This window comes from Girardinichthys multiradiatus, chromosome 17 (genome assembly GCF_021462225.1).
Source record: "Girardinichthys multiradiatus isolate DD_20200921_A chromosome 17, DD_fGirMul_XY1, whole genome shotgun sequence".
Classification (NCBI taxonomy): Eukaryota; Metazoa; Chordata; class Actinopteri; order Cyprinodontiformes; family Goodeidae; genus Girardinichthys; species Girardinichthys multiradiatus.
This window is the reverse complement of record NC_061809.1, coordinates 4,126,087-4,142,807: the sequence shown is the minus strand read 5'-3', so window position 1 is coordinate 4,142,807 and position 16,721 is coordinate 4,126,087. Positions and strand designations below refer to the sequence as shown.

The 16,721-nt window shown below is 38.5% G+C and overlaps 1 protein-coding gene across 12 annotated transcripts in view; it reads right to left on the bottom strand.

The window, feature by feature from the left end:
* Positions 1 to 546: 546 nt before the first annotated feature.
* Positions 547 to 16,721, bottom strand: part of recql (RecQ helicase-like) — a 32,540-nt gene continuing 16,365 nt past the window's right edge. For 8 of the 12 annotated variants that reach the window (XM_047390441.1, XM_047390438.1, XM_047390440.1 and 5 more), the window contains 5 exons: positions 16,564 to 16,702; positions 16,399 to 16,490; positions 16,103 to 16,319; positions 15,147 to 15,276; positions 547 to 2,195 (listed from right to left, as the gene is read on the bottom strand). In XM_047390441.1, coding sequence (XP_047246397.1) covers positions 1,521 to 2,195; positions 15,147 to 15,276; positions 16,103 to 16,319; positions 16,399 to 16,490; positions 16,564 to 16,702 — 1,253 coding nt within the window. In that variant the 3' untranslated portion in view covers positions 547 to 1,520. Of the gene's footprint in view, positions 2,196 to 5,412; positions 5,522 to 6,202; positions 6,342 to 15,146; positions 15,277 to 16,102; positions 16,320 to 16,398; positions 16,491 to 16,563; positions 16,703 to 16,721 lie in introns of all 12 variants that reach the window. The other 4 variants (XR_007042171.1, XR_007042172.1, XM_047390445.1 and 1 more) reach the window with 3 other exon arrangements.

Below are 16,721 nucleotides of genomic sequence, written 5' to 3'. Positions count from 1 at the left end.
ATGAATGTTTGCATGCAGGATTTTTTCCTGTGTTGCCCTTTGATGGACTGGCGACCTGTCCTGTATCCCTTTAATGACCGTGGGGATAGGAGGGTACCACAGACAAGTGAACTTGAATACCTCAAAAAAATTATTGCTGATGCTGCTTTGCCCTGTAAATATTAATTCAGTATGGCAAGAGAAGTATGTTTTTGGCATTGTCTTAGCTGTACCTATCTTTTATTGAATGAAACTGAAATTCTGTATGACTTACTTTAAAGGCATACTTTAAGTAGCTGCATGTTTCAACTCTAATTTACATAAAAAAATTACATGTCAAAACAATATTTGTTTTCATAATATATGTCTTTTTTAAATAATTTGTTATATTTCAAAATTATTCAAAAAAATATTTTCAAACATTTTATGTATATTTTGTTGTTTGATTACATATAATAGTTGCCTTTGAGTAATATCATAGTTCAATTCAGAAATGCAAAGATTTTCAGCTTTTTAAATTCATTTACAATTGAATAACTTTTCTGAAAATGAAGGGGTCACTGTGGGTAACTGTGATGGCACATTTCACTTTATTCAGAATTTTTAAAAACCAAACAGTCAATTGAGAAAACAACGAGAAGACTGACTCATAATAATATTAAACATTATGTTGAGTTCTTAACAAAATAAAAATAATCTCCATGTTACCTAGTATAACAGTACAAACCTGCATTTACAATACAGCTCATAAAACTGTATAAAAGTGTCTGAACAGACTGATTTATAAAATATGAAGATGGTGCTAATAACTTTCAAAACTATACTCTGTGACGGTTTATTTTTCCTTTAAGGTGGCAGAAATGCACCTCCACATAATGAAGCAAGTAGAATGATGAATGTTCAAGTTCAGCTGGAAATCCAAATTCAGAAGTTAATTAACTATATCAAAATGTATCCTATCAGAAAATTACAACAGTTGAGAATTGCTATGTTTATACTGTGTTGTTTCACCTAAAGGCCTTTCTTATTCAGTGGTATGTGAGGAAACTATCTTCATCAGCAATTCCATCCCTAAAATTCAATGTTTTTTTTATCTATACAAAACTGCTTAAACCTGTGTAAAGAAAATATTTCTTTCAGTTTCCTTTCATCTTTATTACATCAGTGAAAAGTTCTGCTTTTTTAATAACACACAGATACAAATCAATTTGGAAACAAAAGGAACAATAAACCTAAAGATACAGAAGCTGTGTGATTTTCAGCTCATTTAGTCTACAGCAGCTTCTCTCCAGGGTGAACATATTAGGATGTGGTCTACATACTAAAGGACACTAAAGTTAAATGTTCTTCAATTCTGTCTTAGCTGATATGCAGGGGTTGTTTCCTTTGATAGTATCATTTTAACCTTTTAACAAAAAAAACAAAAAAAATGTAGAAATGCTTTTCTTACATCTGCACCTCAGGTGAAACCTGTTGTCAGACTAGATGTGGAGTGTTTTTATCAGTAAGTGGCAACAAAGCTGAAACACTAAGTACTAAGGTCAGTGACGGACCAGTTTTCTCCTGCCGCTGACGCGTGTCCACAAACTCCTGGCTGTCTGGGCAATTGTGACCCGCTGGGGCAGACGGAGGCCCCTCAGAGGCTCCCTGATACATGACAGGACCCCTGGCTCAAGAGGGGCCCCCAGGTGCTCATGGGAAATGTAGTTTATTCTCTTGAGCTGTTTGCTGTAGTAGTTCCTGAGATCACAGAGCTCCTCAGCTGCTGTTTCAGATATGACTGAACCCTGGGAAGGAGAGCTGGACACAGTGAGGACAGGGCTCTCCCTTGGAAAGCTTGGATCTGCTGCTCTGATGTTACTACAACGTTTTCTCCTCGATCTCCAAGATGTACCTACGGTTTGCTTGGAAACAAATTTATTTTGAATCAACTTTGGCCCATCGCTTACATCCACTTTGTGTACTCTATGAATTTCTACATCAACATTAACTACATTTTGGGACATGAACGGCCTCCTCTTATCTTTTTCTTCCTCTCCCTGTCCGTGAGAAGGTTGGTTTTGTGCTCCCTCTGGCTGTCTGGTTGGTTTCAGGTTGTGTTTCCTCTGTTCCTTCATTAGTTTCTGTTTCGTTTGTGGGGGACTTCTGTTCTTAAGGACAGTGGGATCAAGGCTCATACAGACCACCGCCTCACCGACTTCAATGGCTGATGTTTTCTGTAACAATGAAATACAGAGAATGAACAAATAAAGGGTTCAATCTGTAGAAAATAAATAAAGAAGCAAATAATGCAGATGAGTTTCATTCAGATTTCTAAAGCATCAAGCAGCAAAAGCAGATTTTATGAGTGTTCTCAGTGAGCGCATACTGACCAGTTATATAATAATGGGAGGGCATGTTAGTGAGAATTGAGGCATGATGAGTGTGGGGTCAGAGGCACCAGGAAAAATAAGATTCAGGCTTGGACGATGACAAGTTTGACCATTTTAGTCACATGGAATCATTTATCAGTTCTAAGAGTAAATTAGATTCTTGCCTCGCATTTATAATTCAAACTATTACTCCTAAATGTATTAATTCATTTCTATTCAAAATTCAGTGTTTATTTATTGAAATACTTTGCTTGGAGTATCTTGAAGAATGATACCACAGGGTTGGTTGGATCTAGAAAAGCAACATTCTTAAACTTGAAGGTTTAGAAGTAGCAAACATCAGACACGTAGGAATCTGAGCAACAGACCATGAATCAGAGTGTCTGGCAAAAGAGTACATTCCTTCTCTTTAAAGTTTAAAGTTTGAAACATTGCTTTAAGCTACAACGACTTTCTGTGTACTTCATTGGGATTGTATGTGATAGAACACAAAGTAGTGCATAATTGTAATGTGGAAGGAAAATGTTGAATGTAAAAAAAAATTAACAAATAAAACTCAGTACTGAGTGGCGTGTATTTGTATTCAGTCCCCTTTACCCTGATACCCCTAAATAAAAATCCACCTATTCTCTGAGACTGGACAGGGAGAGTATTAGACAGAGAACCAGCCCATGGTAACTCTGGAGGAGCTGCAGAGATCCACAGCTCAGTTGGGCATATTTGTCAATAGGACAAATTTTTGTCTGCACTCCACAAATAATGACCTTTATAAAAGAGAAGCAAAAAGAAAGTCATTGTTTCTATGTGTAATGGAAAACTAACACGACACATCACCCTGAACGCACCGCATGGTGGGGGCAGCATAATGCAGTAGGTGTGTATCTTTTCAGCAAGGACAGGTAAGCTTTATAGGAGTTTATATCGGAGTTTACAGGAAGATTGATGGAGCTAAATACATGCCAAAACTGCAAGAAATCTTGTTAGAGACTGCAAAAGACTGGAGACTTCCAGCAGGACCTGACCGTAAACATACACCCAAAATTACAATGCAGTGGTTCAGATCAAGTTCAGACAAAACCAATTTAAGAATATGTGGCAAGGAAAATTGCTGTTTGAAGACACTCTCCAACCAATCTGACTTTTGCATTATGTACTATTTTGTATTGGATGAGCAAATAAAATTCAAAAAACAGACATTGACATTTGTGGTTTTAATGTGGAAAAAGTTAATAGGTTAAAGTTTGTCATGGTGACTTTTACCTTTGTTGAGCTTTTTGCCATTTTTGCACAATTTACAGACTTAAGCTGATGATCTTACATATTTTCCGTTGCTTTCAGTTAACCACTGATGGAAATCAGCCAATTTTCCTTCAATTTGCTTTTGTCGGTGTTGACCGGACCAATTACTTAAGAAAACACATAAAGACTTGTATGGATCAGGGCACCGCGCTGGTGGTGTAGGGGTTGAGCGAAACCATATACAGTGAGGAAAATAAGTATTTGAACACCCTGCAACTCTGCAAGTTATCCCACTTAGAAATCATGGAGGGGTCTGAAATTTTCATCTTAGGTGCATGTGCACTGTGAGAGACATAATCTAAGATCCAGAAATCACAATGTATGATTGTCTAATAATTTATTTATGTGTTACTGCTGCAAATAAGTATTTGAACACCTGCCAATCAGCAAAAATTCTGTCCCTCAAAGACCTGTTAGTCCACCTCTAAAAAGTCCACCTCCACTCCACTTATTATTTTAAATTAGAAGCACCTGTTTGAGGTCCATTAGCTGCATAAAGACACTTGTCCACCCCACACAATCAGTAAGACTCTAACTACTAACATGGCTAAGACCAAAGAGCTGTACAAAGACACCAGAGACAAAATTGTAGACCTCCACAAAGCTGGAAAGAGATACGGAGCAATTGCCAAGCAGCTTGGTAAAAAAAGATCAAGTGTTGAAGCAATTATTAGAAAATGGAAGATAAACATGACTGTAAATCTCCCTCGGACTGGGGCTCCATGCAAAATCTCACCTCGTGGCGTATCAATGATCCTAAGAAAGGTGAGGAATCAGCCCAGAACTACACGGGAGGAGCTGGTCAATGACCTGAAGAGAGCTGGCATCACTGTTTCCAAGGTTACTGTAATACACTAAGATGTCATAGTTTAAAGTCATGCATGGCATGGAAGGTTCCCCTGCTTAAATCAGCACATTTCCAGGCCCGTCTTAAGTTTGCCCATGACCATTTGGATGATCCAGAGGAGTCATGGGAGAAAGTTATGTGGTCAGATGAGACCAAAATAGAACTTTTTGGTCTTAATTCCACTCGCCGTGTTTGGAGGACAAAGAATGATGAGTAAAAAACACCATCCCTACTGTGAAGCATTGGGGTGGAAGCATCGTGCTTTGGTGGTGTTTTTCTGGGACAGGACGACTGTACTGTATTAAGGAGAGGATGACCGGGGCCATGTATTGCGAGATTTTGGGGAACAACCTCCTTCCCTCAGTAAGAGCATTGAAAAATGGGTCGTGGCTGGGTCTTCCAACATGACAATGACCTGAAGCACACAGGCAGGATAACCAAGGAGTGGCTCCGTAAGAAGCATATCAAGGTTCTGGAGTGGCCTAGCCAGTCTCCAGACCTGAACCCTATAGAAAATCTTTGGAGGGAGCTCAAACTCTGGGTTTCTCAGCGACAGCCCAGAAACCTGGCTGATCTGGAGAAGATATGTGTGGAGGAATGGGCCAAAATCCCTGCTGCAGTTTGTGCAAACCTGGTGAAAAATTACAGAAAACGTTTGACCTCTGTGATTGCAAACAAAGGCTACTGTACCAAATATTAGCACTGATTTTCACAGGTGTTCAAATACTTATTTGCAGCAGTAACACACAAATACATTATTAAAAAAATCATACATTGTGATTTCCGGATTTATTTTTAGATTATGTCTTTCACAGTGGACATGCACCTAAGATGATGAAATTTCAGACCCCTCCATGATTTCTTAGTGGGAGAACCTGCAAAGTCGCAGGGTGTTAAAATACTTATTTTCCTCACTGTATATATAGAGGCTATTGTCCTCGAAGCAGTCGTCCCCAGTTCGATTCCCAGATCTGGCGACCTTTGCCGATTGTCTCCCCCTCTCTCAGCCTTTCCTGTCTCCCTACTGTCGAAAAATGAAAAATAAACGCCGAAAATAATATCTTAAAAACATTTAATGGATATATTATAATAAAAATTATTATTAAAAAAACGTATATGGACCAAAAACAGAAAACGAATAAAATTTTGTTCTGTAAATGCATCAACAAACAACATATTGTTTAACGCACTTTTTCTTCAAGTTGTCAAAATCCACTAAAGGTTGGGGACTTTTGCCTTAATGCATAAATGTAGAAAAACATATAATCCCTTCATTTTTTAAACCTCTTGGCATATTTTTTCCTTTTATGATCAATTTACATCTAGATGCAGAAATGAAATAAAATGAGAATAGTTTGAATGTGTTTTAGATCGTAGAAAGAAATTCAAAATCAGCCAAGGCCAAGATTGGCCTTAAAAAGATCGATAGATAAATACATTTATAACATAATTATAAACAGCTGGTCAGCTTTTTCTATACAAATACAGCAATGACGTAATTAACTGCCCAAGCCTGCTGGTTAGAATGATTAGATTATGTATTTTTTATTGATTTAAACTTTAGAAACCTGTTACCATTAGCCAAGAAGTACCTTCGTACCCAACCAGCTTTTAACATTCAGTTTCAAACATCAAGCAAAATCATCAGGGTGGTCTCATGCCAATAGCAGCAGAAATGAACAGAGTAACAAATGATGGACTGTACTTTTTTGACTTGTCTTCTTGGTTGGGTGGGGGGGCTAGGAAAGCTCTCTCTTGACTTTCTTGGACACATGGGAGTCTCCGGAGCTTTGAACTGATCTCTTTCCCTCTTTGGATTTTCCCTTGCCAGAACCAGCTTTAACCTGCAAGTCATTAACAACAGTCTTTATCTGAGACAGTCCACAGATACAGAGAGTGAACCGAAGGAACACTGCAGTCTGTGACAGAACTGTACATGACAGCATTCTTATATTTGATATGCAAATATCACAACAGAATATGTTAATCTCTGAGACACAGAATCTATCTTCTTCCTGAAAAGTATGATGGCTGGACATTCCCATGGTGTTTGTTTGAACAGAAGGCATAGGATGCAACAGACCTGTGAAGGTCTGGTATTTTCTTCAGTTTGCCTGATCTTGGATGATTTCTTTCTATTTTTCCATGATGTCACACAAGGAAGCAAAGTGGATTAGCGCCATTTAAAATCAAACACTACGCTATATTTATTTTTATTATGTAAAAAAACATCAAATTATTAATCTGATGTGAATTCTTTCATATTTTTTATACCTTCAAAAAAAACTATTTCATGGCCCTGTATCTTGTTTTTATAAGAGATAAGAATATGGTACCCAAGCTCTATAAGAAAAATCACCAAAAGGTACTGCTTGAACCAAAGCGTAAATTGATCATTTAAACTCTAAACTTTTTTTTTCTGTGTGGGTAGGTCTCGTTTATTCTGTTGTCTTGTCATAAAACAAATGCTTCCACATTATGAATGTGTTTGCTGGAAAGAAAGAGTGATGTGTCTCTTTAGGGTCTGAGTCTGTAAAGAAATTAATGTCACGTCTTCTTCCCATTATGCTACAAATACTACATTTGATAATGTGTAGGCTTCCAGCAAAACATAAAACCGATTAATCCAATATTACTTATACTTAAATACTTAAAATAAAAGAGAATTTACAAACAATTGTCAGTGGAATTGTACTTTATTTCAATGCCTTTTAATTTTCTAGTTATTGTTTCCGTTGGCACTGAACATCCACATGTGGGCCCATTCTTCCTCTGTTTTGGATGTGAAGTAAAGAATTTGCTTTTCTGCAGTGTCTGCAACTCTGTGTGGGAAAGTGTCCTCGTCTTTTTTGCTCTCAAATGATGGGATGTAGGGTGAAAAAATGAGGAAAAAGAGCTCTGCATCTCATACTTACTGTGACTTTAAATCGTACTGTGGCCAGTAATATAAAAAAGCCTGGGTTGTAGAAGGCTTCAGTCTCTCTCACCCAGGGCTCACACAGTGACAGCATGATTCAGTATCTGACCACAGTCTCTCTCAAGGCTGAGCAATAATGGCACAACGTTCTTTCATCAACCCTGGTGATTGTTTCGAACCGAGGGCCAACCAAAGCAGTACTCTCTATCAGCACAGGTGATCGTGGCCGCGGCTCCTGCATGAGCTGAGGCAGCTATCAGCAACATGGGACGATGTTTTGGCAAAAATCTACTCTGCATCAGAATTAGTCTCTTTCTCCAGGATGGCAGAAGTTAGGGAACCTGACAATACACTAAAGTGTCTCTAGTTTGTCACAGAAAACCGCTGTCTTCCAGAAGTTCATATCACATCAGCAGGAGCACATCAAATGAGCAGCCAACAGATAAGGTCCTTTTCCATTAGTACCTACTCTACTCGGGTCGGGCTGACTCTACACAGTTTGTTTTCCATTACAATTGAGCAACATCTCAATGTGGGAGGTATCGTCAATAGCAAGATGGCCCCGCTGTCCAAAAAAAGTAACGTTGTGTGACTTGTATGTGACATAAACACAACAGCAGTCTTGACTGCTGCTCAGTCTAGGGCTGTAGTCAGTCTCATGGTATGTTCAGACCAAACACGATTTGAGCCTCAGGGGCGTCTGGTTTTCATGCAAAGTCTATGGTGGACACGTGTGTAAAAATAGTAACAGTTCTAACGAAAAATCCTAAAAAACTAGTAAAGCTGTACCGAACCACACTGAGTAGGGACCAGTCGAAAAGGAGCATCAATGTACTGAATAATGTCGTAGGGTGTTGAAGCTGCAAACCTACCCTTATCAAAAAGGGAGATATATCAAAAAGGGAGATATATCCCACACAGACTCAGGGAAAAATCCTTTCTTTAAATGTTAAACGATAGCACATTTCAACGTGAAAATGTTATAGCAAAGAGATCTGGCATGGGGATAAAAAAAATAGAATCCTTTAGTCCAGAATCACATAATTAATTAAAACGCATAACAATAATTTACTGTGTAACAAAAGCTTAAACTTCTCATAAAATAAGTCATTCCACACTCTGAATTTCTCAGCTCGCATAAAAGAATAATGTGTCACTGTATGAGCTTAGTATGAGTCTGTAGAGAAATCATAATTCGTATGTTGCAAAACACAATGTACTGCAGGGGACACTGTGTATGTACTGAAAAAAGGATTTATTTCTATAAATTGGGGGTCAATCTATGCTACACCTTAAAATACATCCACAGGTGTGCCTCCAATTAACTGAAATGTGGTGAATTAACCTGATGTGTAATCAAAAGCTTAATCTAAGGTATTATCATCTGGGTTTTTCCAAATTGTTTAAAGGCATAATAAACCCTCCATATAGCGTCAAGCTCTGTGTCATGATCCTCATGCAGGCAGGGTTTCCAAATGCATTCAGTCCTTTGAATACAAGCAAAGTTGGTATGTGCCATCCTTAGCAAACTATCATCTGCATAAAGTATTATATAGTTGTGTTGCATGAGTTTTTACATATGTTCTAACAGGTCTCTCTTGTAAAGGAGAACTCTGGTCTTCATGAGACTTGTATAAATAGGTTTAACAATAGGTTTAATAATAAGTTATTGAAGATGTTGATATTGAAAAATGTCTGTCCACCTTAGCCCCTATTTCTTGTAGTGTTCCTAAGGGTTAAATTTGTGGTCCTCTTCTTTTTTCTTTATACTTGCTCCCTTTGAGGTCTATTCTCTGAAAACATGGCATCTCCTTCCACTGCTACGCAGTCGATTGTCAGATTTAACTGCCTCTAACACCCAATAATCCATGCCTTATCCAACCCCTAGTAAGTTGCCTTGAAGATATCAAGGCTTGGATGGCTTTACATTTTTTGAACTTTAATGAAAGCAAAACAGAGGTTCATTTATTCAGGCCTAATAGTACCTTTTGTGACCATCTTATTATTTTGGTTAACTCTAGTCATACATCAAACAGCATGTAATAAATTTGGCTGTAATTATGGACTCAGATTTTAATTTTAATGAACAGGTCAGTTCTGTTTTGATAAAAATTTTCTTTCAGTTAAGTCAAATAGCAAACGTTAAGCCAGATTTGTCGAGGCATGACTTGGAGAGAATAATACAGGTCCTTCTCAAAATATTAGCATATTGTGATAAAGTTCATTATTTTCCATAATGTCATGATGAAAATTTAACATTCATATATTTTAGATTCATTGAACCCTAACTGAAATATTTCAGGTCTTTTATTGTCTTAATACGGATGATTTTGGCATACAGCTCATGAAAACCCAAAATTCCTATCTCACAAAATTAGCATATTTCATCCGACCAATAACAGAAAAGTGTTTTTAATACAAAAAACGTCAACCTTCAAATAATCATGTACAGTTATGCACTCAATACTTGGTCGGGAATCCTTTAGCAGAAATGACTGCTTCAATGCGGCGTGGCATGGAGGCAATCAGCCTGTGGCACTGCTGAGGTCTTATGGAGGCCCAGGATGCTTCGATAGCGGCCTTTAGCTCATCCAGAGTGTTGGGTCTTGAGTCTCTCAACGTTCTCTTCACAATATCCCACAGATTCTCTATGGGGTTCAGGTCAGGAGAGTTGGCAGGCCAATTGAGCACAGTGATACCATGGTCAGTAAACCATTTACCAGTGGTTTTGGCACTGTGAGCAGGTGCCAGGTCGTGCTGAAAAATGAAATCTTCATCTCCATAAAGCTTTTCAGCAGATGGAAGCATGAAGTGCTCCAAAATCTCCTGAGAGCTAGCTGCATTGACCCTTCCCTTGATAAAACACAGTGGACCAACACCAGCAGCTGACACGGCACCCCAGACCATCACTGACTGTGGGTTCTTGACACTGGACTTCTGGCATTTTAGCATTTCCTTCTCCCCAGTCTTCCTCCAGACTCTGGCACCTTGATTTCCGAATGACATGCAGAATTTGCTTTCATCTGAAAAAAGTACTTTGAACCATTGAGCAACAGTCCAGTGCTGCTTCTCTGTAGCCCAGGTCAGGCGCTTCTGTCGCTGTTTCTGGTTCAAAAGTGGCTTGACCTGGGGAATGCGGCACCTGTAGCCCATTTCCTGCACACGCCTGTGCACGGTGGCTCTGGATGTTTCTACTCCAGACTCAGTCCACTGCTTCCGCAGGTCCCCCAAGGTCTGGAATCGGCCCTTCTCCACAATCTTCCTCAGGGTCCGGTCACCTCTTCTCGTTGTGCAGCGTTTTCTGCCACACTTTTTCCTTCCCACAGACTTCCCACTGAGGTGCCTTGATACAGCACTCTGGGAACAGCCTATTCGTTCAGAAATGTCTTTCTGTGTCTTACCCTCTTGCTTGAGGGTGTCAATAGTGGCCTTCTGGACAGCAGTCAGGTCGGCAGTCTTACCCATGATTGGGGTTTTGAGTGATGAACCAGGCTGGGAGTTTTAAAGGCCTCAGGAATCTTTTGCAGGTGTTTAGAGTTAACTCGTTGATTCAGATGATTAGGTTCATAGCTCGTTTAGAGACCCTTTTAATGATATGCTAATTTTGTGAGATAGGAATTTTGGGTTTTCATGAGCTGTATGCCAAAATCATCCGTATTAAGACAATGAAAGACCTGAAATATTTCAGTTAGTGTGCAATGAATCTAAAATATATGAATGTTAAATTTTCATCATTACATTATGGAAAATAATGAACTTTATCACAATATGCTAATATTTTGAGAAGGACCTGTACGTGCCTTTATCTCAACTTGTCTCAATTACTGCAATGCACTGTAAACTGGTGTCAGTAAAGCATCCTCTTCAGCTGGCGCTGCCAATCTTTAAATTAGCCCAAAAAGACATAAGCACATCTCACCTATCTTGTCCTCCTTTCATTGGCTTCCTGTGCATCATAGAATTCATTATAAAATCCTAATGTTGGCTTATAAATGCCTAGTCTTGCTCCTCTGTACCTCTCTGATTTATTGCAGCCTTATCTTCTTGACTACACAAGAACATGTGTAGATCATGAAAGAAATGGATGATCTAAAAGGGCTTAATGGAGAAAAAAAAAGGCTATTTTCCTGTAAACTTGCTGTTTCAACTCGATTAGATCTTATTCACTTTATTCCAATGATTCTCAAAGTGTGGGGCAGGAGGGTGGGTCATGACGGGTGGGTACAAGAACATTCCTGACACCTTTTTCGTAATTAGTATTTTTGTTAGTTTTTGCAAGCAAAACTAATATATAGCCTGTGTTGCGACCCAAATTAATTTACTTCTTACGCATTCAACAAATCAGCATTCTTATAGTGACAGAACATGGCGCAACAGCAAAGGCTCATGGCTGTAACTGCCAGATCGCCAATCATGTCAGACTGTGACAAGGTGAGTCTGTCTAACTGCAGCCAAATGTGGAGCAGCATGGGAAGATTATATTTCCTCAACAGCAAAAAGTGCTTCCTCCTCACATGAAAGGGCACAGTTACAGCTGTGGTCTGCCTAATGGTGGGAGTGAAACACGGTCTGACTCAGTATACTGTAAATGTTTTGAACACGTTGAGAGAGAAAACGGTAAGAGATGAGAAGTTCAGATATGAGGAGAGATACCTGTTGTTAAAGTAAATTGTAATAATTAGAACAGAGACCTAATATATCCAGCACAGACCTGTTCTGGGTTTGAATAAGTAGAGGCTGATGGAACAGTCAACTTGATTTTATTTTTATCCTTCCTTGTTTACTCTTAAAAAAAAAAGAAAAAAACTGTGCTAAGACAAAACAACATAAGAAATAGTTGACATGAAAAAAACACAATTAGGGTAAACAAAAACAAAAAAATTGAAATATATATTAATATATAATATATTAAAATAATATTAGAAATTGGGATTAGAAATAGAACATGATCCATAGTGTTTCCTACATATGTTGTTAAATTAAGAATTAATTTCACTTCTCATTTCTTACTTATTTTAAGTCAGATCTTTTTAGTACAGGTCATCTCACTGAGACATAATGTATTTTCAATACAGACCTGTTTTAAACAAACACCTAAAACAGATGATCATATGATGAAGCAGTTTATTACTGTTGCTTCATGCTTTCTCTACAACGTTTGATCACTGCTACTTTAATCTTTTTTGAGTCTATCTGTTCCAAAAATGTTCTCACTGAAAGTTTTGGTTTTCCTTTACAAAAAATGCCACCTTCTAAACAAAAAGCTGAAATATTGATTTGTTTTCAAATATTCATATTTGGATGTCAAATTCAAATGTTTGCAGTCTACAGCAAAAATTAAGATACTTTTTTTTTAATTACTTATTTCACAGAGACTATGTGTAAACACATTAATCTTAATAAAAGAAGAGATGCTTTACACCAGATTTAGCTATAACTAATTTCCATTTGCAGTCCCTGGCCCCATTGGCCCCACTGTCCCAATTGTCGTTGTATTAGATATGTTGTTGGACTGGAGATTATCATTGCACTGTGGTAAAATTATCCATTTTCTTTCATACTAGCAGTGAAGAAATGCACACACTATAAGGATCTATGATTAATTAGGCTAAAAAAGACATGTTTATGAGATGATCAGTTTTCTTCTACGGGCTGGTGAACTGAAATGTAATGAAAAGCAAGGTTATCACTACAAGCAGGCCTCACTTACCTCTTCAAATATTGTAAAAAATATGCAGAAACATTTTAAAACGGCAGACTAAACACATCAGCCAGTGAAAGAAGAAGAAACAAGTTAGATTTCACAAAGAACAGACAGAGAATGTAAGTGAGAAAGAAAACATTCAAATTATTACAGAAGAGACACAAAAGAGTCCAGGCTAAAATCTGCTGAAGCAATCTGTGAATTTTGCATGACCGCAGCCTGAAGCATCTATGATGTAGTTGGTAACCACCTGTCAGCTGGAAGAGAAAGACATCAACTTGGCTTCAATCATCTTACATTTATTAGAAGGTCTCCAGCACCAGACAGACTTTTACTATTACCTCTTTGTACTGAAGTGCCTCTAGTACACAGGCTCAACTTTAGGACACCTTCAGTTTATGTGTGACTTTAAAGAATTATCCTTAACAACTGTCCCTAAAAAGTATATAAAACAGTAAATATTACCACAAAAGCTTATATTAAATATTGAAGAGACTGAATTCATATATGCTACACAAATAAGGGCTGGACAATATTATAGTTTTGTGCCACCTTAAGCATGCGTATTAGGTGGATTGGTGATTACTTATACACTCAGACCACTTCACTATGTACCTTGCTAGTAGCGGGCGGACCACCTGTTACCTTCAGAAATGCCTTCATTCTTCAGAGCAAAGGTGTCAGAGACATTTGTCAGATATTTTGAACCATATTGACATGACAGCATCGTCAGTTGCTGGAGATTATTCAGCTGCATATCTATGATGTGAATCTCTTACTTAAACACATCCCAAAGCAGCAGATCAGGTGGCTGTGAGGGAGACTAGAGTAATGTGAACTCATTTTCCAGTTCAAGAAACTAGCAGGAGATTATTTAATCTTTGTGACATTGTGCATTAGCCTGCTAGAAGTAGCAATAAGAAGATGGGTAAACTAAGATCGGAAAGGGATAAAATGTAGGCTGTGTCATTTAAACGAGGCCAGCAGCACCACCAGCCTAAACTATTTATCAAAGGTAGACTGGATCCATCTTTTTATGCTGTTCACACCAAATTTTGATCCTACCATCAGAAAACTGAAGCAATCACAACTCATCTGACCAGTCAATGTTTTTCCAATTTGTTATGTTTCAGTTTTGGAGTGGCTGTGAGAATTTTAGCCTCAGATTCATGTTCCTAATTGATAAGAGTGGAGCCACGCTTGGTCGCCCATCTGCTTTAATGTTCCACGGATGTGAGTACACACAATTGCTGCTCACTGGAAACTCCAGAAATGGCTGAGCATGAAAGTCCCAGTAGATCAGAAGTTTGTGAAACACTGAGACCAGCTTGACTGGCAACAACAACCATGTCATGTCACTTCAGCCAGCCGTAACTTGCCCACCTACCCTGGCTCATTAGATGACTAAACCAATCTTGCAACAACTCACAGCACAAGAGAAAGTCAATAAAAAAGAAAACCCCTATCTTGCCAACTGTAGTATAAAAACAGCGTTAGCTTAGTAAGAGTGACGGGTCATACTCTTAGTTTCCACATCATGAAAGCCTTTGTTTTTCACAGCTACAAATATTTCCAAACAGCCAACTTTGTCTTTTCTGGTAAGGGATGAAAAAGATCAGTAGCCTTTGTTCAGTTAACTGACCTGCAGTGCACAGTAACATGTGGGGGAGGGGGAGAAATGTGTTACTCAAAGTGCTGGACAAGTTTTAAAACCTTTGTATATCTGAGCGGTAACCGGCCCAAGCCTATTCTAACAGACCTTTAAGACCTTCTTATGTTGCCCAGGCCCAGCCCAAATAAAGGAGTGTTTTCTGAACCTCTTACCAAATTCTCCTCTTTCAAAGCTACGACATAAAACAACTAACTGGAGAAGTGAGAGTACTTTTTATGGCCATGGATGGGAAAACTTTCAGAGATTTGTATTCAACTGTAGCCTTTGACATGGACCTTTAAAACACTCTTCTTTAATGACAACAAGACACAAAGGCACTAAATAACTTCTGCTTGCCTTCTGAATAAAACACTCACCGCAGAAGGTCCAGCTTCAGCTTTCCACATGTTCATGTTGATTGTGTGAGTCTCCTTCTTTAGGAGAGGAGCTTTGCGGCCGAGCTTCACATAGAAGTAGGTGGCATATGGAGTGAAGCTGTAATCCTCTCTAAGTTCAAAACAGAGAAACCAAACAAAGCTGTTTTTATGGATAGCTGAATGGAAGTTCGATTAAAGCCAAAAGCATTACTGCTACCCGCTTGTTCTACAATGTAAGGTGCAACATGGGCAGCTGGAACAGTTCACTTGTGAAAGGCCAAGGTGGTTTAAACAAGTGCCATCTTTTAAAAAGATCTATTATTTTTACAAAACTGATAGAGCACTAGTTTAATTGGCTGCTAGAACTAAGAATGAGCTAGACAATTTGTCTTACATTAAACATATATTAGATATACTGTAATCCTTACATATTACAATGTTTTGTTTTCCTGAATACCTATTAACTTTAATCTTTACAGTCAAAATACAGTGAAAACAGGTTTTAGGTATGATGACCCCTCCAAAATCATCGTTTGAGGAATACACCCTAGGGTAGAAACATAGAAATAATATAAGATTACAAACAAGTTCCCACTGAGCCAGATATAATAATGCACCAAAATTAGGGCTGTTACCACTGGTAAGACTGTATAGGTCTGAAGTAGGTCAAAAGATGTGATATGTTAAAGGTAGAAAAAAAAATAATTATCACATTTTTATAGGACAGACTATTTTGGTCCAAGTGGTAAAAGTTGTAACAATATTTTAAAGCTGCATCTGGGGTTAAGTTGGATCCTTCAAACTAACCATGCAGAGCCAAAGTTTTTTCCTTCTTTTGTTTGAATGACATAACAACAAACATAACAACAAACTACAAAGTTCAAGTCCTGTTGTAATTTTTAAACTTCATTATGGTGATTCATGGAAAACTTGGAAACAGAAACAGAATGAGTCACCTGAGGTACCCCTGGAGAAGCAAGGAGATTATTACAGCTTCAGCCTGCAGCCGAGACAGAGTAGTGGTCTGGATCATCTTCCTGAGCTTGGCTGGGCCCCTGCCCATCCATGTCTCCACCAGCTTTAGCGGAGTCACTTTTTCATCCATGGACCCTGCTTGCTCAACAATTAGCACCACTTGCCTTGCATGCTGAGTAATGTCCACACTAGCATAGCCTGAAGGGGTATAGAGCTGATGATTATATTTTATACACACGCACACGTAATCATATATCTATCCAAAATCTATCAAAACCTTTTGCATTGCAACATGTGTCACACATTTGGTTGCATCCTTCATCGTCCCACACCTCGTCAAAGTGAACAGCCATGAGAGAGCGTCGACACCTTCACACAGCAAACATGGCAATCAGGTAACTGGTGTGTAAGCCAGTCCACGCCTAATAATGCTGCACATTACCTATCAACATTCTGACAGTAGGCAACCATTTGCAGCAGCTTTTGGTGGCCAACATTCTCCATGACCACCATGGTACTGATCCTAAAGACATCAGGAAAGCCAAAATAGACGATGCAGTCTGCTGAAAGATCATCTCGACCTGAGGATTCAGAAGGAGG